The sequence below is a fragment of the Schistocerca serialis genome, chromosome 6, assembly GCF_023864345.2.
Source record: "Schistocerca serialis cubense isolate TAMUIC-IGC-003099 chromosome 6, iqSchSeri2.2, whole genome shotgun sequence".
Lineage (NCBI taxonomy): Eukaryota > Metazoa > Arthropoda > Insecta > Orthoptera > Acrididae > Schistocerca > Schistocerca serialis.
Genome location: NC_064643.1, coordinates 328,743,736 through 328,765,631, shown reverse-complemented (window position 1 = coordinate 328,765,631; position 21,896 = coordinate 328,743,736). Strand labels below are relative to the sequence as shown.

The following is a 21,896-nucleotide window of genomic DNA, read 5'->3' as shown; positions in this document are numbered from 1 at the left end:
CAGTGTCAAGGTAGCTTCGCCATCCCCCCATCCAGCTGTGCAACAAGCCATCAAACTTTTGCCTCAAGGGGCAAAACCACCAGCTACACTACCGGTAGGCCGGGAAGGTCAGAAGGAGTATGCCCGTGAAGACTTCCTCCATCCCTCCAACCAAGCAACACCCAAGTCTTCATCTAACTGGAAAGGTTCCAAGAAGTCCTCCAAAGGCAAACGGTCTTCTCCTTCACCACCTTGAAGATCCTCTTTGATGGTGTTGGCACGTGATACCTTAGCCCGGCCAGCCTCCATGTCGCCGGTGCACACCAAAAACCGTTTTTTGGCGTTGCACTCCACAGACCGACCGCACGAGCAAGCTGATGCTTCTGTGGACCCCATGGAGCAGGATCCTCCTGCTTCTGTGCCCTGTAGTAGCGCCTCTTCCCCAGCTGTCACTCGGCAGCTGTCGAGGTGACACCTCCACGTCTCTTCATCATAACTCTCCTCCAATGGAACGTTCGCAGCCTTTGGTCCCACAAAGAGGATTTACGGCTGCTTTTAGCGTTGCAGCGTCCCCTTGTACTCTGCCTTCAGGAAACGAAATTGCGCCCTCACGACTGCTTTGAGCTTTCACATTTCTTACTGATTTGTTTTGATCTTCCTCCTGAGGTTGGCATTCCCTCTCAGGGGGGTGTCATGCTGCTCATACGGGATGACATTCATAGTCAACCCATCTCGCAGACCACCAATCTTCAAGATGTGGCAGTTCGCATTTTCTTTCCCCACCTACACTTTTTCCCTCTCTATCATGTATGTCCCTCCATCATTCGCTGTCACCAGGGCAGACTTCCTTCAACTTATTGGGCTACCTCCCCCATTTTTGCTACTTGGTGACTTTAATGTGCATCATTACCTTTGGGTTTCTCTCAGGACCTGTCAGAGTGGTGCCCTCTTGGCAGCCTTCTTAACCAACCTAACCTCTTCTGCCTTAACACTGGAGCATCCACTTTCCTTTCCGACTCCTCTTGCACCTATTCCCATTTGAGCCTATCCTTTTGCACTGCCTCCCAGCTTGTCCAACTTGTCCGCGAGTGAGTGGTCCATTCTTTCTGACACCTACTTGAGCGACCATTTCCCATGTGCTATCCGTTTGCTGACCCCTACCCCATCTGCATGCACGCCTATATGGCAGCTTCCTAAGGCTGACTGGCAGCTTTACTCCTCCCTGGCGACCTTCGAAGAACAAAAGTTCCTCCAGTTGTGATGACCAAGTCGAATATCTCCCAAACATTATCCTTGCTGCAGAACGTTCCATCCCCCCCACCCCAGTTCCTTTCTACCAAGTTATGTCAAGTCCCTTGGTGGACTGAGGCATGCCGCGACGCAATTTGTGCACCTAGATGTGGTCTCCGTGTTTTTCACTGCCACCCTATGCTGACAAGCTGCATTCATTATAAACAGATGGGTGCAAAGTGTCATCACGTTCTTCGAGATAGCATCGATTTACGGCTGCTTTTAGCGTTGCAGCGTCCCCTTGTACTCTGCCTTCAGGAAACGAAATTGCGCCCTCACGACTGCTTTGAGCTTTCACATTTCTTACTGATTTGTTTTGATCTTCCTCCTGAGGTTGGCATTCCCTCTCAGGGGGGTGTCATGCTGCTCATACGGGATGACATTCATAGTCAACCCATCTCGCAGACCACCAATCTTCAAGATGTGGCAGTTCGCATTTTCTTTCCCCACCTACACTTTTTCCCTCTCTATCATGTATGTCCCTCCATCATTCGCTGTCACCAGGGCAGACTTCCTTCAACTTATTGGGCTACCTCCCCCATTTTTGCTACTTGGTGACTTTAATGTGCATCATTACCTTTGGGTTTCTCTCAGGACCTGTCAGAGTGGTGCCCTCTTGGCAGCCTTCTTAACCAACCTAACCTCTTCTGCCTTAACACTGGAGCATCCACTTTCCTTTCCGACTCCTCTTGCACCTATTCCCATTTGAGCCTATCCTTTTGCACTGCCTCCCAGCTTGTCCAACTTGTCCGCGAGTGAGTGGTCCATTCTTTCTGACACCTACTTGAGCGACCATTTCCCATGTGCTATCCGTTTGCTGACCCCTACCCCATCTGCATGCACGCCTATATGGCAGCTTCCTAAGGCTGACTGGCAGCTTTACTCCTCCCTGGCGACCTTCGAAGAACAAAAGTTCCTCCAGTTGTGATGACCAAGTCGAATATCTCCCAAACATTATCCTTGCTGCAGAACGTTCCATCCCCCCCACCCCAGTTCCTTTCTACCAAGTTATGTCAAGTCCCTTGGTGGACTGAGGCATGCCGCGACGCAATTTGTGCACCTAGATGTGGTCTCCGTGTTTTTCACTGCCACCCTATGCTGACAAGCTGCATTCATTATAAACAGATGGGTGCAAAGTGTCATCACGTTCTTCGAGATAGCATCGAGAGTGCATTTCATTCACTAGATCTTTTAACAGTTCCACATCTTCCTCTGTTGTGTGGACCAACCTCTGACTGCTCTCTGGAACCAAGATCCATTCCCTAATTTCCGGCCTGATAGTCCCTGGCGATGCCATCGTGGACCCTATTGCTATCTCAAACACCTAGGCCGCCATTTTGCAGAAGTTTCGAGCTCTTCCCACTATCACCCTGCCTTCCTCCATGGGAAACGAGCGGAGGAGGCCCGGACGATACCCTTCTCTTCTCCAAATCGTGAGAGCTACAATGCTGCCTTTACTATGAGGGAGCTAGATCATGCTCTCAGTTCATCCCGATCCTCTGTCCCAGGGCCAGACACCATCCACATTCAGATGTTGCAGCACCTTTCTCTTGTGGGGGCAAGCACTTCGTGCTTAACACGAACAACTGCATCTGGGCAGAGGACACGTTTCCTGGACGCTAGTGTGAAGCCACCATCATACACACACGTAAGCCCAGTAAGGACAAAACCCTCCCTTCTAGCCACCTGCATTTGCAAGGTGATGCAATGCATGATTCATGCCCAGCTGGTGTGGTGGCTCGAGTCTCGACATTTACTAATGAATGCACAATGTGGATTTTGAGCACGACATTATGGAGTTGACCGTCTTGTTACTTTGTCCACCAATATCATGAATGGTTTTCTGCAGAAATCCCAGACTGTGGCTGTGATTTTCAATTTGGAGAAAGCCTACGACACATGTTGGAGAACTGGTATACTCTGTACTTTTAACACGTGAGGCTTCTGTGAATGCCTGCCCTGTTTTCTTTGGGCATTTTTACAAGACCGGGTTTTCAAGGTGCGTGTGGTTTCTGCCTTGTTGGATACCTCTATCGAGGAACATAATGTGCCTCAGGGTTCCACCGTTAACATCGTCCTCTTTGCTGCTATCACCACTAACCCTATATTGGCTTGTCTCCCACCGGCAGGGTGTATACGACCCGGGAGATCCGGGAAAAACCCGGGAATTTTTTCATCCGGGAGAAAACCAGGAAAAACCCGGGAATTGTTTAGAATTCCAGGAATTTTTCATTGTTTTAGTTTTCAGTTAAATTTTTGTGATTTTGACTGGTAAGAACCAATACTCTAACAAAGGATATTACTGTATCCCGCTACTGCAGAATAATACTGCAACAATAAAACATGAACGAGAGAAAAAAAATGAAAATAAGTTGTAAACAAAATGCGTCGTATATAACAAAACAGTGCTCATACAAGCGTCTGCCAACAGCAAAGTGTGTCAAAGGCTTTAGGAAGACTATGCAATGTATTTTAACAACAAATTGCCTCCGATGAGCGTGGCTTGACAACTGTTCAAATTAGATTCGTTTGAGCAGTTGCGGGCAGCTATTGCGCATGCGCAGTTGAGTCGTGTGGGCGCCACTACTTAATATTGCCCCGGTTAGGAAATTAGTAAATCTGGGACTGATGCACAGAGCAGTCTGAGTTGTGGTGTGGAGGTGGGTCGTCTCCACGTGACCTGTGTTTACGTTCAGTGATTTTGTTGTTTCCTCTTCGTTTATTACTCTCACGTTAAATGATAACAAAACGGGCTTTTGTGGTCGGGAGCTATCAAATGAATTAAAATACGTTCGCATAATTACGAAAGGCTAAAATATGTTATTAGTTTTAGATTTTATTTCCACCTTTCTTACAGTCAAACATTAATCGCCTTACAGAACAATGAAGTTATTTTTGCCGGTTTGCAACAAAACATTAGATAATACAGTGCTGGTACTCCAAGAAAGTTTACATATGAATGTGCATTTTAAGCCGAATAATGCGTTTTAGTATGGTTCACGAAATTCTGACGCTCTTGAAGTACCCTCTGATCTTTTGTTTCTTTTATGACGTAATGTAAAATCTTTTAATGTTTTACATGTACGAACATATGGGCTTCCTGCGTCATCGTAGCTGCGCAAGCGCGGTGACGCTTGTTATCTGGCACTCTCTTGCAACTGCTGAAACGAACCTATTTCTAACAGGTCACAGGAAAATATTGCGAATGGTGGTTTGAAAAGCGTTACATTCAAAGCAGATTTCCTTTTACGTAAGATAAGCTATGTGCGAGAATGTACGATGAATTTCTTAAATCACAAAGCGTTTGACTCTCATTTAAAAATCAACTCTTTGAGGACGACCATTTAGAACAATTTCGAACCCAGACGATCAGACATTAACATCGTTATTAAAAATTGTATTGGCATTTATGTGATGTATCTTAACATGTGACAAGCGCAGAAAAGGTCAACATTATATGTGGAAGCTTAGCTTCTCTTCCAGCTTATTAATCTTCGAGACCAATATTATATGTGAATGCTATGTATACTAATTTAAACCACTAACTTCTCTTATTTATGTGTTCGCGCTACTTAAGAGTGATCTTGCAATTGGCTGACTACATCACATGTCCTATGCTGTCATAGGCTGGGGACATCACGTGACATGAGCTATGACTGGCTTACAAAAGCACATCGCAATCTTGATTTCAATGCTTCGGAAAGTGACATGCAGTGTTTGGTGGAATTCGAATTTATACCTTCGTAATACGGAAATATGCAGCGTACATGTTGCTGCACATCAAAGGTCTTTCAAAACGTGTTTTCCCCCCTGAGTTTCGTTTTATAAAGTGCCGGGAAATTCTACTCCAGTATATAAAACCATAAACATTCAAAGGATTGATGAGTTTTACAGTGCCAAATAGGAGTATACTGTCACTTAACACGGAAAAAGTGTATTTTCGCCCAGGAGAAAGTGTATTTTTAAGCGGGAAATCCGGGAAAAATCCGGGAAATTTTTTTCCTTGTCCACGTATACACCCTGACAGGGCATCTCCGGCTCTTTTTGTTGATGATTTTGCCATCTATTGCAGTTCTCCACGGACCTGTCTCACTGAGTGACGTCTTCAGTGCTGTCTTCATCGTCTTTACTCGTGGAGCATCGATGATGGCTTTTGCTTTTCTCCTGACAAAACTGTCAGTGTGAATTTCTGGCAGCACAAATGGTTTCAACCACCATCTCTACATCTTGGGCCTGTTGCCCTTCTGTTCACTGAAACTACGAAATTTCTGGGGCTCATGCTCGATAGGAAACTCTCTTGGTCCTCCCATGTGTCTTACCTGGCAGCCTGCTTTACGCGGTCCCTTAATCTACTACGTGTCCTAAATGATAATTCCTGGAGTGCCGATCGAACCACCCTCCTCCGTTTGTACTGATCCCTTGCCCATTCAAAACTCAACTATGGATGCTTTGTTTATGCCTTCTCAACACTATCGACCATCATGGCATCCGTTCGGTCACGGGCACCTTTTACACTAGCCCGGTTAAGAATCTGTGTGCTGAAGCTGCTGAACTACCACTGTCCTATTGCCGTGACTTTCTCCTCAGCAGGTATGCATGCCATTTGTCTGCCATGCATAGCCACCCTCCTATGCCTCCTTCTTTGATGATTCCTTAGGTTCTCAGTATGGGGCTCGTGCCTCTTCTCTGTTATCTCCTGCAGTCTATTTTCGGCACTTGCCACGATGGCTTAACTTCACACTACCTGCAACTTTTCTGGTGGGTATGAACCCTTCACCACCTCAGCTTCATGAAAGTGGCCCATGTTAACCTTGGCCTTCATTCGCTTCCTAAGGACACTACTGCAGCCTCGGTCTATTGCCTCCAGTTTCACGACCTTTGCATGGAACTTCGTGATAGGTTCTCAGACTGACTGTGGGGTAGGGTGTGCCTTCGTCATTGGCACCTGAGTCTTTCGATATCGGCTTCCAGCACACTCCTCAGTATTTACAGCTGAGCTCTTCACCCCCCTGTATCAGGCCGTGGAGTACACCTGGCAACACAGCCTTTCCAATTGTGTCCTCTGCTCGAACTCGCTCAGTTCCCTGCAACGTCTATGTGCACTGTACACTGCTCATCTGTTAGTGCAGTAGGTCCAGGAAAACTGTCACTTGCTCACTCTTGGTGGAGCTGATGTCATGTTTCGGTGGGTCCCTGGTCATGTTGGCCTGCCAGGAAACAAGGCTGCTGACACTGCTGCCAAGGCTGCTGTCCTTGTACCTTAGCCCGTGAATACCTATATTTCCTCCGAAGATGTCTGTGTTGCCGCCTGTCAGGAGGCGGTGTCCCTTTGGCATCGCCAATGATCCTCCCTTCACGGGAATAAGCTTTCGCTTATTAAGCCTCTCCCAGCACCTTGGACGACATCTTCTCGGCTCTCCCGCTGGGAGGAGATTATTTTAATTCGGGTGCGTATTAGGGGACTGCCTTTTTAGCCATTGTCATTTACTAAGTGGCACTACCCCACCACTTTATACACATTGTGCCCAAATTTTAACTGTCCACCACTTCCTGCTGTAATGCCCTTTTTTTAACAATTTACGTTCCAGCTTGGGTTTGCCTTCTGATTAATCAACCATTTTAGCGAATGATTCATGGGCTGTCGACCGCGTTTTACCTTTTATCCTCTGAAGCAATATGGCAAAGGCCATTTAATTTTTAGTTTTGGACCTCCACTTCTGTATGGTGTCTAGCCCTTTTCCACGTGCCTGTTTTTAGCTGTCTCCTATTCTGTCATTTAACTCCCTCTGTGTTCATGTTCTATAGTTTGGACTTGGGCATGTATGACCCCAGTTGTTTTTTGCACCCTAAAGCAAAGCCAAACCAAATCACCTGTAGAACTTGTGTCTTTAATGTTGTACTGCATGGTAATTACAGTACTTCGAAAGTGCCAGGGAATGCTATTGAGCTCTCTGTGCAGGTGTGTGAGAGTGAAAATAATGAGTAAAATATTTTGTGAAATAAAAATTTTCTTTGCAGTACTTATAAACCTCTAAGTTAATAACAGTCCAAAATAACCCACGAAGAGTGTTAACTGCCGTACAAAACACTGTAAATGAAACAATTATATTTTACTACCCGTAGTAATAGAACAACAGTTACCAAACTAAACACAATTTTCTGCAAAAGGTACCAAATTCATTTTTATTTATGCAGTAACAAACAAATAAAACATTTAACAGAGACAGTTGGTGTAACGTGTCTCAACATCTGTCTGAATATAACAACAAAGCTTTGAATTAGATTTTGTGGATTTGGTACCTTTTGGAAATGAGATTCTCATATGTGTAAGTGTGCAAGTGAGACTTGATCCACAGTGTAGAAGCCCTATCTCCTACTTTATAAAGAGCATTTTGTCACCATAAATGTTTTTGAATTTAACTTTGTTTTAGGAAATATTGGAATACTAATCACTTAGTACATTCGAAATACTGATGTTTTTTTGAACTGTATTTTATCTAAGTTAAGATATTAAGCATTTGTTGAAAACCAATCAGTATTCCATTATGTAAAAATTTTGTTGATGGACCTATTTTGAATTTGATTATGATGGTTGTATCATCAACAAATAAAGTTCTGTTCATAAGTATATGACAGAAACTCATTTACATAGATTATCCTGGACATTTATTGTGAGGATTCTAAACTCACTACTTTGACTTAAAGAACTAATGATGAAAAATTATTTTTTTAAATAAACAACTTGCATCTCATAGCAGAAATTTATACTACATGTCTCACACTGTCAGCAAAACTGTAGCCTCACTGCCCATCTTTTGAGCCAAAATTGACTGTTAATAATTCTGCAAGTTGTATAGGACTCTGCAGCTAACTGACAAAAAATGTTTTTTTTTAATGTTTTGAGAATACATTTTTCATATTACCACTTTATCAAACATGGTAAGAGTTGTGACACAACAGCTTCATTTACGCATTAAGAACTTGTGCCATAATATTGGCAACAAATATTGTTTGTTATATACTGTCAACGAAAGATTGCCTAAAGTTTATTGTTGCTCTGTCCCTGCACCGAGTGGCAGTGGCCAACCAAAATTCATTTTAACTGAGGTTAGTGATGATCTAGCTCACTTAGTGCTGATTTATTGCCATTCTGTTTTATATATTTTTCAGTAATTAGAAGTTCAACCAGCGTGCCTTTACAGTCGGTTTGTCTGTGATGTTTCAACACAACCCTGTTTTCATGCATTTTTTATCCTTTAACCCAGTCAAATAACTGAGTGTGCCTGATCTCTCCCACTGGATGTTGCGTTGTTAGATTTTCAGCTTCCACTGTTAAGCATGTCATAGAACAGGACATAGAATAGGCCTTCCTAGCATGTGTGTTCTGGCATTTTACTTTGTGGTATAATCGTGTGAAATGTTACAAGATTTTTTTCTAAATTTTTGTTTTTAATAAGATGAAATTCACTTTTTACCATCATCTTCTTCTTCTTTTTTCTTCTTCTGTAGTTTCCAGTGTGTGACTGGGTTTATTCAGAATCTTTCTCTGTCGTCTCACCGCATTTCTCTCTCGACTCTGTTCCAGTATTCTCCTCTCTTCATCACATCTCCATCCACAACTATCCAGTTGTTTCATGTTTCTCATTCTTCCTCCAGGTTTCTTGCCTCCTACTGTAATTTCTTGGGCTGAGCAGTCAGTATCTTACTGAATCCCATTCTTTTGGCATACCCAAGCCCATACCATCTTGTCTTTTCTTTGTCACCGTCTCATCCCTTACTTTATTTATTCTGTTTCTGTAAATTTCATCTCGTAAACCTGTTCTCTGCTCACATACCTTTTCTTCGTTACCCGTATTGTAGTATAATACATTCAGTATAACATCTGCTAGCTTTTTAGGGTACATCCTTGGTCCAGGCGAGGCTTCTTACACTCAGAAGGAAACCATGGGCTTTTTTACATAATCTGTAATCAATTTTACAGCCTCTACAACCTGAAATGCAACTGTAAGTTCAGCTTGCTGGTGAACCGAGTGACAGTAAGAACTTGGGATTTGCTTTTTCCACATAGGAAAATATGTCACACTGCTGATTTGGCTAGTTTCAGTATATCATGGTGAAATAAAATTTTATGAGATGGTACGTCCACATCATACAAAAATTAAACGGCTACCTTAAAAAAGTATGAGTGCATATAGCTGAATATGGGCCCACAGTTCATTCGTGCTACAAGCCCCATGAGATCTTAAACCAGCCCTGATTGTCCATTGTACAAAGAGATTAGGATCCCTCAGACCAGTTCCTCTCCAGTTTCTACTAACAAGGGAACCTCCCCATCACCCCCCCCCCCACACCCCCCTCAGATTTAGTTATAAGTTGGCACAGTGGATAGGCCTTGAAAAACCGAACACAGATCAATCGAGAAAACAGGAAGAAGTTGTGTGGAACTATGAAAAAAATAAGCAAAATGTACAAACTGAGTAGTCCATGTGCAAGATAGTCAACATCAAGGAAAGTGAGGACCCAGGAGCGCTGTGGTCCCGTGGTTAGCATGAGCAGCTGCAGAACAAGAGGTCCTTGGTTCAAGTCTTCCCTCGAGTGAAAATTTCAATTTTTTATTTTCATCACTTTTTGGGAGTGATTATTACATCCACAAGAAAACTTAAATTGGGCAAGGTAGAAGAATCTTTTTACCCATTCGCCAAGTGTACAAGTTCGGTGGGTCGACAACATATTCCTGTCATGTGACACACATGCCGTCACCAGTGTCATTTTGAATATATCAGACATGTTTTCCTGTGGAGGAATCAGTTGACCTATGACCTTGCGATCAAATGATTTTGGTTCTCCATTGGAGAGGCACGTCGTTTCGTCTACTAATCGCACGGTTTTGCGGTGCGGTCGCAAAGCACAGACACTAAACTTATTACAGTGAACAGAGACATCAATGAACGAACGGACAGATCATAACTTTGCGAAAATAAAGAAAATAAACTTTTCACTCGAGGGAAGACTTGTACCAACGACATCTCGTTCCGCAGCTGCTCACACTAACCACGGGACCACGGCGCTCCTGAGCTCACATTCTCCTTGATGTTGCCTATCTTGCGCATGGACTACTCAGTTTGTATATTTTGCTTATTTTTTTCATAGTTCCATATAACTTCTTCCTGTTTTCTCGATTGATCTGTGTTCAGTTTTTCAAGGCCTATCCACTGTGCCAACTTATAACTAAATCTGAGGGGTTGCGATGGGGAGGTTCCCTTGTAAGGTTCTTAGACCATATGCGATGCACTCACTCAGTATGGGTCTCTAGTAAGTGTTGAATACCTGTAAGGAGGATGCTGGATCTCTGAAAAGCTGGAAGAGATGCAGTATTACCTCTACCATGTGTCACTACTCCTCTCTACTTAAGTTCCATATATTTTACCAAGCCTCAGGAGAAGACATTGACATCTCTTAGTACTTAAAGCTTTACAAAGGAGTAGGTACAAAGAAGGAACAAATGATGTAAAAGTTGGTTTTTCTAATAAAAATGTATTTATTTGACATAACCTGATATTCCCTGATTGTAAAGTTATTGCATTCTACTTATGTGTGCTTTTTAAGTGTGGTGCACTTGGGCAGACCATCACAGTGGGCTGTAAATTACTGGTTGTTAAAAGAGTGCTCATACGTGATCTGGAAAGAACATGCCTACAGAACGTGATTGTCATCCATTACCAATGAAGTAAGCAGCAGCAAAATGTTAAAGTTGTGTTCTGCCCTTGCTCCATCTGTAGGTGGAGGCCTGGGACAGTGACAGTGGTATGAGCTACCATGACGTGGGAGCCTAGATATCTGTTAAGTTACACTCCATTGCACACCATACATATCTATATCTAATAACATGTTAAATTCTACCTCTAGTGGAGCTGATCTTTTAAAGCTCAAACACTACTTTGTTTTCTGATATCATGTGGCAATAAAAAAGGTGACACTATTTCTGGCTGCAGGATAGCCTCCTCAAATAATGAGTCTGTCCTTGCAGAAAAGCTAAGCGGCACCTTTCTCTCCAACTTGGATCTCACCCCCCGGTGGGCCAGGAACAGACTAGAACACTGAACATGTATCCAGATCACATCTTGGCCTGTAATTGACTCAGGTGCACTGTCGTATTGGATAATGATAGTTGATCAGTTAATACTTTCATGAACAGTCTCCAGTTTGCCCCATAAAAAGATTCATTCCACAAGGGCACCAGTCTGTCTCGTATTTCAACAGTCTATGTCTGTGTTAAATGTATTTTGAGGGAGTAATGAAGCAAACACATGTAGGTTTGGCACTTGTTAACCCCAAGATGGAAAAAAATCTGTATTAATGGAATCCAACAATTGCACTGCAGTCCCACACTCTATAGTCCATTGACAGCACCAAACTCAGGGTTTTATTTGGTTGTTGGTCCCTTTGCTTGCACATATTGTCAATGATAAGCATGTCATTGCTGCTCCACTAGTACTCACCCTGCTGTTTTTTTCAGAGTGCATTTCATAGGTGCTTATTGATGGAACTTCTCCCATACGATACATCACCATTTTCCTCATATTTTAGTCCGTGAACAATTTATCAAGAATTGTGCCCAGCTCTTTGACCCAGTTTCTTGCAAGTTCCTTTCACAGTGATAACTTACTTCAAATTCAGATGATGCCTCTTGCAAAGACTTTCTCTGTACATGCTTTCATTATCTTTATCACCACATCCTGATGTACTATAAGTTAAATGCATGTCTGCGAATTCCTGTAATGAGCACTGACAGCCAGTCAAATGAAACCACTTAGTTCAGGTTACTCTACTGTTCACATAATTTTAACCATTCAGTTCTGAAACACCTTGTATATAAAAAGAATACTGAATGATGTGTGACCTCAGTAAGGTGATGACTGAACATGAAAAATACTCGAGCTTCCAAACAATTAAATATGAAGTGAACTAATTATTGTTTGTAACTTGAAAACCTATAGTCTTTAGCTTTCTGGAATAGGAAGTAGTGAACTGTACAATCATTTCCGTAGGTGGATGAGGAAGACGGAAGTTTTGCCATTTAAACATTTAGGTGGTGGTGCAGCTTAGGTATGCCATTTAAACATTTAGGAGGTGGTGCAGCTCGTCACACATGTGTGAATGCAAAATTGTGATCACAAAATTTAACATCTGCACAAGATAATAGAAATCCCTTCCAAATGTCAGTGGTGGACACTACAGCTTAATATTGAGAGTTAGCTCAACATAGCACACAGGTACCTAGTTTATCCAGACTAGCTGGGACCAGATGGAATACAGATTACTGAAAATCTGGAAATAGTATAGTAAATGCAAAAACTCTAACATGTACTACAATCTACAATCTTTTATTTTGGCACTAACGCAAAACACTGTAGCCTACTCACATTTATTTACTGAAACATTGCGTACATTTCTTTTGTTTCACACATGGGTGGCATTTAAGAGCAGCAAAATCATGTAGACATTTCACTAACGTCAGTTCAACTGGAGTTGATTCTGGCTGACATTCTATGTGAACCATTAGTTATTCCAGCCCATCTGTTGCCTCCACTTGAGGCATTATTTATTCCCCTGAAATGCCACTTTTGTTCTCCACTTCACCATCACTGCCGTTCTTCACATTTTTCATGTGAGTAATTGTGGTCCAAAACTCCATTCTTCAGGGTTAAATACAAAACAGGTCTGAAACCACATCATGTAAGAGTCTCTTTTGGTGGCATATAGCAGCTTAACCAAATACTGATCTTTGGCTTCAATATTTTTTGGTGCACTGTATAGTTAATCATTAACATGTGTCACTGTAAATCATACAGTGAGTTAAATTCATTGCATTCTCAGATTTCTTTGTGATATTGCAATGTTCATTAACAGTTTGTGGCATAATTCTATTGAAACCACTACTCTTTGACAGTCTAAGATCAATTTTAAGTCCTAAATTAACATCTGATTTATTGCTTCTGACTGAAAGCTCCAGTAATATATATACAAAATTGGTCCCAGTGGAACGCAACATACAGCTTTGGGTACAATATGAAATTGCTTGAAATTATCTCTCTTTTCATTTAAATCATTCCACTTTCATTTGATTACCAGCCGTCATGTGATTCAACTTTCCACTTTAGGTGTCCTTTTTAAAAATTGTGCCTAACATTGCTAACAATTTTAGAAAGTCAGAACAACTACTTTTTCTTTGCGGTGGGATAATAGTTCATCTAACTAAGTCTGATATGAAAACAATACTCTGTTTTTAATGGTTTTACATACATCATTTTGAAGTGTTTGAAGCAGGTATTCAAACTACCTTCAGATAACAAATTTCTCATAAAAGATTATATTTGAATTTACCTTAATTAATTAAAACATCAATATGAATATAATGATTGCTTTCCAGATGCATTACCTTGATCAGACTGATTCCAGATTCATACTCCACAAATCAAATGCTGTCATCTGATATATTTCAATAAAAGTCCTTTCAGCTTCACATTAAATTGTATTTTATACATTTTTAGTATTTCCATCTGTGTGTGAACCTCTTGTCAGCTTTATAAATGCAGCTGGTGTACAGAACTGGCATTCTGGGAGGGTCTGACATTTCTTTCATGGTGCACCACACAATGTAAAATATCAGCTTTCAGCTTAAATTAACAAAATGAAATGTATAAATTGAATTAAGAGACATATTACCATTATGGTATGACTCGGGTGATGCTGTAATAATGTCGTCATGAGCCACTTTGTCAAAGAAAGTTGCCGTAACTGAAGGGGACAGAATGGGACTGGCTGTGTCAAGGACTGGTTGGAACAGAATGTGCATAACATGTTAATTTTTTTTCTTTTAATTCTTTGACTACCAACACGATGTGTGTGTCCCATGATAGGTTACTTCTTCTTCTTCTTCTTGTGTTACAGCCTCTGTAGGATCACGGGTAGCCCCTTCGTGGACTGCATTTTCCTCTTCTTCTCCCAGAACCTCTTCATTCTTTCTCTTCTTCTCTCCCGCTCTTCTTCCGAGATCTTCAGTTTCCGTTTCTCCTGGCGGCTCCACTGGTAACATTCTAATCTTTTCCTGTATTCTTCTGTCATTGATCTCCGGCATATTTGTCATTGTATATTTGTTCCTCAAATTTTCCTTTCCTTTAACCTTGATCCCCAATTCCAACCAGTCCTTCCGAATTCAACAACCCTCTTGGTTCCTGTCTTTCCCCTTGTTCTCTCTGTTGTTTCCCACACTCTCTTCATCATTCTGTTCATACTCATCCTAACTATATGCCCAGCAAACCTTGTCCTTTTGTGTTTGATTTCCCTGGATATTGTTCTCATGTTCCAGTACAGTTCTTCCCTAGGTCTTCGCATCCACATCTCTCCACCTGTTTTGGGATCTAGTATTTTTCTCTCTTCTTTCTCTAGTTGTTCTGCCCCATTTTTTCCTAGTGTCATCGTCTCATCAGCATATGATACTGCATTCCTCACTATTGCCTTGTAGTGGCTTATCTTTGCCTCTGTGGACATATTCTTTTTATTGTATATCTCTCTCATCATGCAGAAGGCTGACCTCATCTTCTTTATCCTCTCTGTTATTCCCTCCTTGCTCCTGTTCCTTCCTGTTATAAATTCTCCCAGGTATTTAAATTTGTCCACCATTTGCACAGTGCCTTCCGGTGTTTCCCAGTCTGCAGTGGTGTTTAATGTCTTTGTCTTGTTATAGGCGATCCTCAGTCCCACCTTTCTGGCTACCTTACTTAAGTTGTTGACTTGTGTCTTTGCGTCTTCTTCCATCTCACTTACTATTGCTATGTCATCTGCAAAGGCTAGGCAGTCCACTTAAGCCCTGTTATCCTTTTTGTCCCCCACATGGGTCTTTGGTATTCCCATTTCCGCGTTTATTGCTCTCCCCTGATCACTTCGTCCAGTGAACAACAATGGTTGAATTCTTATACTTACAGATTGCACCTGTAGGTTGTGCTGTCCTCCACTTTCATTGTTAACCCTCCTCAGCATATTGTCACATCGAATTAGTTCACACCTGCAGTTAGACAGCCCAATTACCAGATCTGGAAGATGGGCTGCCTTCATAACTTCCTGAACATGTCGCATCAACAACTTGCATCCACCAAGTGAACATCACAAACAAGGCCCGCATTGAGCTCCTGTAGTGAGAGTTAAGAAATTGGAGAGACGCCCTGCCCACTGACATGTGTATGTTTTCACTATGTGATGCAGGTTTTGTGCAGTCATCTTCTAATTTCCTGGAGGTACTTGTGAATAATCCTCTATGTCCTACTCATCTGCCCCTCCTCCCCCTCCCCCAAACCCTCTTGGAAAATGAAATAATAGTGGGAAATATACTTTTCATATTGTTACTTCTGACTAAGACATTAATTAAAATAACCATACATCAATGTTTTTGAAATAAAATTGGTAGTCAAAGGGTTAAATAATTGTTTGGTCGCAGTAAATTTTAATAATGCTTATGTCTTTCTTTTGCTGACGTGGAAAGTAAAGAAAAATTATACAATGATTTTTTTGTTATTTGTTACATAAACGTCAAGGTATCCCTGGACCACCATCAGAAGAAGCAGTGGATTTGGAAATCTACTAATGTATATTCATGGAGGCACAGGCGCGTGTACTTCTCAAATAAATGTTATGTTGAAACCAATTTGAGTATTCATAAACTGCCCAGCGCAAATGTGATAATAAAAATGAAAAACAAAGGAGGATTTCAGATCCCATAATAAATCTGCAGTCTAGAACAAGGAAATTTAGACACAGTACTAGTATTGCGAGTACACCATCTTTGTTCTTTGATTAGTACACCATAGCAGTAACAATGTCACTGTCCACAGATTTCAACAAGTTCAGCATCGCAGCACCACCAAGTGAGCCAGCGCCACGGACTAAGCCCATGGCGATGTATCAGGGTTGTTATCCACAGCCAGTAGATGCTTCGAGAAAGTGAGGTCATTGCCCGTATGAGAATTGCCCACAGTCGCCAAGGGACTATTTGACCATCCTGTGATAAACAACATTAACAAGTTTATTTATTTAACATTTTATTTAATGCATTGTCCAAATAAGCTTGCAACAGAGGTTTTTCTTTTGAGATACACACATCAATTAACATCACATTTTTTTAAATGAAAACAAAATGTGTACATGAAAAGTAAATGGATGTACTATTGAACACTAAACAGAACAATAACAGTGCTCGCAACTTTTCCCCAGTATTATTTGTAACATGAGGGTGAGTGTCCACTCACTGACTGTCAAACCAGGAGGAACTCTAGCAAGGCAGTAGATACACATATTGAAACAGATTGCAGAATATCTAGTGTACTGGTTGTTATAAGATATTATTTCGATAAGAAGTTGGGAAACAGGAGAAAAATGAGGAAGATGTATAGTGAAGAATGAAATTTTAACTGCAAATAGCATATGAGCATGCAGAGTGTAATCGAAAGTGAGAGAAAGAATACTTACAGAAGGAGGTACCAATCTAACTTGTTATCATGCAGATTATGTGATTTACTCACACTGATGCCATTCAAAATTTGAATTCCGATATCGTGCAGTTGACTCGGATGAAACACACATACAATATATATGGACTGAAGCTGCATAACAAATGAATGAACTCTTATTGAGCACTGTGACTTGACATAAAAATAAATCCAAAGCAGTAAAAAACATTGTCATAATTACAGTATGGTATGTATGTTAAAAATGTTCAGTATTGCATTTGTGACAGATCTTATGTTTTATGTTTAAACCAAAATATCTCATCTAAAAAGCATCTGAACACTGTATGGGGGAAAGATGCAATATAAACATACGTGCACCAAAATGAGAGATGTACAAAAAGAGAGATTAACATATATCTGTATTCCTACGTTTCCTTAAACCAATATCAAATTTTTCACTCTTCAACTATCTGTCTCTTCCCATCCATGATTCTGGCTGGAAGTATTGCATGTATGTCAGACAACAATATATATTTTTGTAAAAGTTTTTACAATATATCTTCTGAAAAGATAAGCATTTCTTTCATTTCTAAATTGCTTCATTCTGAAAATGATACCTGGGTACACCACAGCCTACAAACTACAGAACACACGGCAACATTATTTATGATTGTATTATACTGCATTCTTTCATCACAGTGATGGAGTTCCCTTCTCTTCAAGAAAGAAGTACTAAATATCATTCTATTACAAGGAGAATTAATATACTAATCAATTAGACTGTTTCAGTGGTAACAGTAGAGAGAGACTGTGGAGGTGTGGTCTTAAGATATGTGAACTATTGCTGGTGAAAGTATCCATCAGCCACACTCCTGGAAATAATCCACATTATTCACACCTCCTTACAGCACCAGTATAACTGGCAACTGTGACAGGATGGTGTCAGTTACAGACAATTCAAGCAATTAAAATTTGTAAAACATGTAAAATTTTTCCACTGTATTTATTATGTTTTGTTTCCTTTGTATCTAATATGAGTAATACCTCTCCCCTCCCATCCTAAAAACTAGAGCATTTTACTTCGTAGTAAAATAGTGTATTTATCAAAAATCATTTTTTGGCTGGTAATTTTGAGTGAGAGTAAGTGCAACAACAATGAGTTAAAGTATATGTTCGCAAACATGGCACAGGATAATTTAGAAAATTTGCTCTGAGTAATTAAGAAAGGAATATACATTTTAAAATTTTGCAACTAGTGAATCACATGGACTGAAATAGATACAGCAGATAAAACCATTGTAACATTTCATTAATTAATGTACAAGCTCAGAATGTTGCCACAATTAACGTAACGACAAATGATGGTGAGCGTGAATATGTTGATGAGTTGGATACCAACGATGAGAGCACTATTTAAGCTCAACTATGGTTGGGGATAGCAATGTTGTGATTAATGATGTGGCTTTACTTACAGTAGATGATATAAATTTGCGAATATCACCGGGAAGAATTTTTTCACACGGTCTAGTGAAAGGCGCAGTAGCTCAGATTCTAGTACATCTAAAATTTCCACAATGGACGAAAAGGACCCGAACGTTACCAGATATGACTCAGTAGGTGTTCAAAATGATACCCCAACATTGATACAACTTATGCAAGGGTTGATGAAACTCTTAAAGATTTTAGGAATGAACAAACACAAAACTTTAATGATCTAACACAAAAATTTGTAAATTTAACACAAAGGTCAAAGATTCTTCTGAACAACAAATACAAACATTTAATGATTTTAGCAATTATGTGACACAAAAATCTGAAGAGCTTTCAAATGAACAAATGCAAAAATTTGATGATCTAAGTAAAAAGTTTCACACTGACCTGGTAAACGATTTAACATATAAGTTGTCCAAAATGGGAAAAGAATTAAAAGTGGAGTTGTTAACAGGTCTATCTCAGGAAATAGATAAGCTAAGTAAAAGGTTATTGGATGTTGACAAGGTGCAAGAGAAAATAGTAGGTAAGCTGAAAAATGTGAGTAACACAGAGTAAGAAGCAAGAGACTCAATCAGAAATTAATAAAAATGTAAAGGAGATGCAAGATACTATTATAGAGTTGCAAACTATGTATATGTAAATATTTGCATGAGGAAGTACAGGAACTGTCTGTAGAATTGAATAATTTAAAATTGGGCAGTACGTTCACAAAGAAAACCCAAGAAAGAATTGATAAGGATGTAAAGAACTTAGTGGAAAGAACCGAATCAGGATTACCAGACAAGGGTATGACATTAGCACAGAAGGTAGTACAAGAGAATAAAACACAATTTTAGTGCCATACGCGTTTCGCCTTTATTTTCTGCAAGGCATCATCAGTGGCAGGTTGCGTGGACAATTTCTTACATATTACGCTCCTGTTGCATTTTTGGTGTTGTTCTTCTTCTTATGAATGCCAATTTGCATTTTTTTCCCCACATTCCACAGCACTATGAACTGAATGCTTGTGTCAATGCCAATTCAGTTGCTATCAGATGGTCCATAAGTAAAAATTATCAATGTACCGTAACTCAAAGCTTATCTGGGCTTAGTGTCATTCTTTAAAAAATTTATTCTCAACCAGATGCAGAACAGCAATGCCTTGTTAAGCTTGTTATAGAAGTATAACCCACAGATACGGACCAATCAGTGTCAAACCAACTCTGAAAACATAAAAGAAGCCTTACTCAAAGTAAATATATTGTGTCACCCAGACATGTAACAAGAGTTTTTCTTTAAACACTGATGCATTTTTGCAGGGTCTGAGGCCATGCCTACTCCAAATCACGAAGACAGGTAAACAACAAGCACCCGAGATAATTAGTTTTGCAGGCAGGACTCTTACTGAATGTGAACAATCATATTCAGTAAGGAAACTCTCGAGTTCTCTCTATAGTGTGGGCTTTTAAGAAATTCTAATATTATTTGTGGGGAAAACACAACTTTTTTTCTCTTGACATGCAAATTTCTGCACAGAAGAACACTTGCATGAATTCAGTTTTGAGGTAGTGACCTGCTCTAAACATCCGCACTTTGTCTCTTGTGTTAATGTTAGTGTAGGCCTGCAGTTCCACAATATATATCGAATGGTCACTGCATTTCTTTATTTACTTGAAAATGTATTTAATGCCTGTCACTTTGTGTCTGTACATACCCATCTTCAGGCACTCTGCATCTGTGCAACAGACATTCATTCTCATTCATTTGGGTCTCTTTTAGCTGTCCTTAATGCATGGAGACATGGAGTTCAGGCACTCTACAAGGACCTTAGTGAGCCTGTCATATAGCTGTTTGTCCGCATTTGCTTTGGGTAACTCTGCTGACATCACCTCATCAATTTGATTCAGTCATAGTTTCTGTTTTAACCAGCAAGTGCATGTGTGGGAAGCCACATTTTTGCCACTCAGTGAAATACATGAAGCACTGTGCCTCATAAAAATGAGGAGGGCACTTTAACCCTAAAAAGTTGTACTATGATATCATGGCAGTCTGTTGGTTTCTGTCTGTTCACCAGTTCTTCCCTGATCTTTGTCCAGGCAGGGTGGCATGTTTATGTGATGAATATGTACCTCAAACTGTTCATAAACGATGATGGGAGGATGACCATCTGACCTAAGTCATTCAGATTCATATTGCTGTCATTTGCAATGACATCTTACAGGTGGGCATAGTTCTCTGAACACAGCTTGCTTTGTTTTAGCACTTTGTACCTTAGACATTCACTCTCTATCTTCAAGCACATGTCTACCAAAAATTGGGACAGAAGTATGCTACATCACAGCAGCAAGTTGATGTCATATTCACAGAACATCAGATGAAATGTGTAGAAATCCATGCACATCACTTTTTTGTTCAGGATCAGTCACCCAGTCACTGGATTTGTTTGAGGGATACTGAAATGATACCCTTCTTGCCCCTTCAATGGAATACTGTAGAGCATGTAGTAGTGGTGCATGTCCACAATCCTACTGAGGTATTCAATTTTCTTGTGCTTGACTATGTCCCTTGGGATGGTGGGATCAGCGGCCGTGGCCGCTGCATTGTAGCACCACGCATGTGTCCTCAGCATGCGTTTTGCATGATGTGTGCTCAAGAGCTGTTTTAAATTCAAGCAGCAACACATTGTGATCATGCAGAACTTTTTGTTATTTTCAGTACAGTTGCCCATTCAACTCCCTGAATAATTCAACACCATCTATCAACCTCCATCTCATGTGATAATGTAACCTTGTAAAAATTGTGCTTGATTGTTGGGTGGAAGTAAAAGGGGCCCTATTTTATGGTGCACTTGCCCCTGAACCATAAAGGTCAGTGAAAACCCAGCTGTGGCGAGAATTCTATCTGCCCCACAGGAAGTCATGTGAAAACAAGAATTATATCATTTTACATGGTTTAGGAACCACTGTGAAGCTTCAATCCTACCAGAAAATAATTCATGTGAAGGATCAGCTGGCTCTTCTAATGTGGTTTGGACTGTTGCCCCAATTCAACGCATGCCTACAGTTTCCTCCTTCCATTCCAGCACCCCACAAAATCTGCATGCCTTGTTCATATGGCAATTTTGACAAGCCTTTGGTTAGTGTAACCCAAATTTGGTTCATAGCTGAAAGCACACTTAAAAAAAAAAAAAAAAAAATCCCAGATGTTCATTGCAAATATTTGCCGATGTTCGACTTATTGAGCAAAAGTGAGTCGGTACATGTTGCCTCTTTGACTGTTTCAGAGGCATGCGCAGAGGCCATTCATGCTGCATTCTTCTGATGCTGAGAACCTGCATCTGTGGCTGTTTCAGGAGCATGCTGAGAAGCCATGAATTCTGCTGTTTATTGGCATCGAGCGTATGACTCCTCTGGTGTGTCAGCTGCATGCTGAGATGCAATGCATTCAATATTCTGCTGACGTCGAGCATCATCCTGCACCAAAGTTTTAGCCACATGAACATTTGCCTGATGCTCTGCATGCTCAATTCCACCGTTCAGCATGAACTAATGATTGTTGCTGTCTAGCTGTCTTTATAGCTCAAGCTCATTGTGAGCCCTGCAAAAGGTTTGACTTGCATTTGTGTCATCAGAAATTTTACCAGTGAACGTA

General features: G+C 40.7%; 1 protein-coding gene across 1 annotated transcript in view; it reads right to left on the bottom strand.

Moving 5' to 3' along the window:
• Positions 1-16,110: 16,110 nt before the first annotated feature.
• LOC126484590 (E3 ubiquitin-protein ligase MARCHF2-like) overlaps positions 16,111-21,896 on the bottom strand; it is a 100,109-nt gene continuing 94,323 nt past the window's right edge. The window contains exon 4 of the mRNA XM_050108153.1: positions 16,111-16,324. Coding sequence (XP_049964110.1) covers positions 16,145-16,324 — 180 coding nt within the window. The 3' untranslated portion in view covers positions 16,111-16,144. The remainder of the gene's footprint in view (positions 16,325-21,896) is intronic.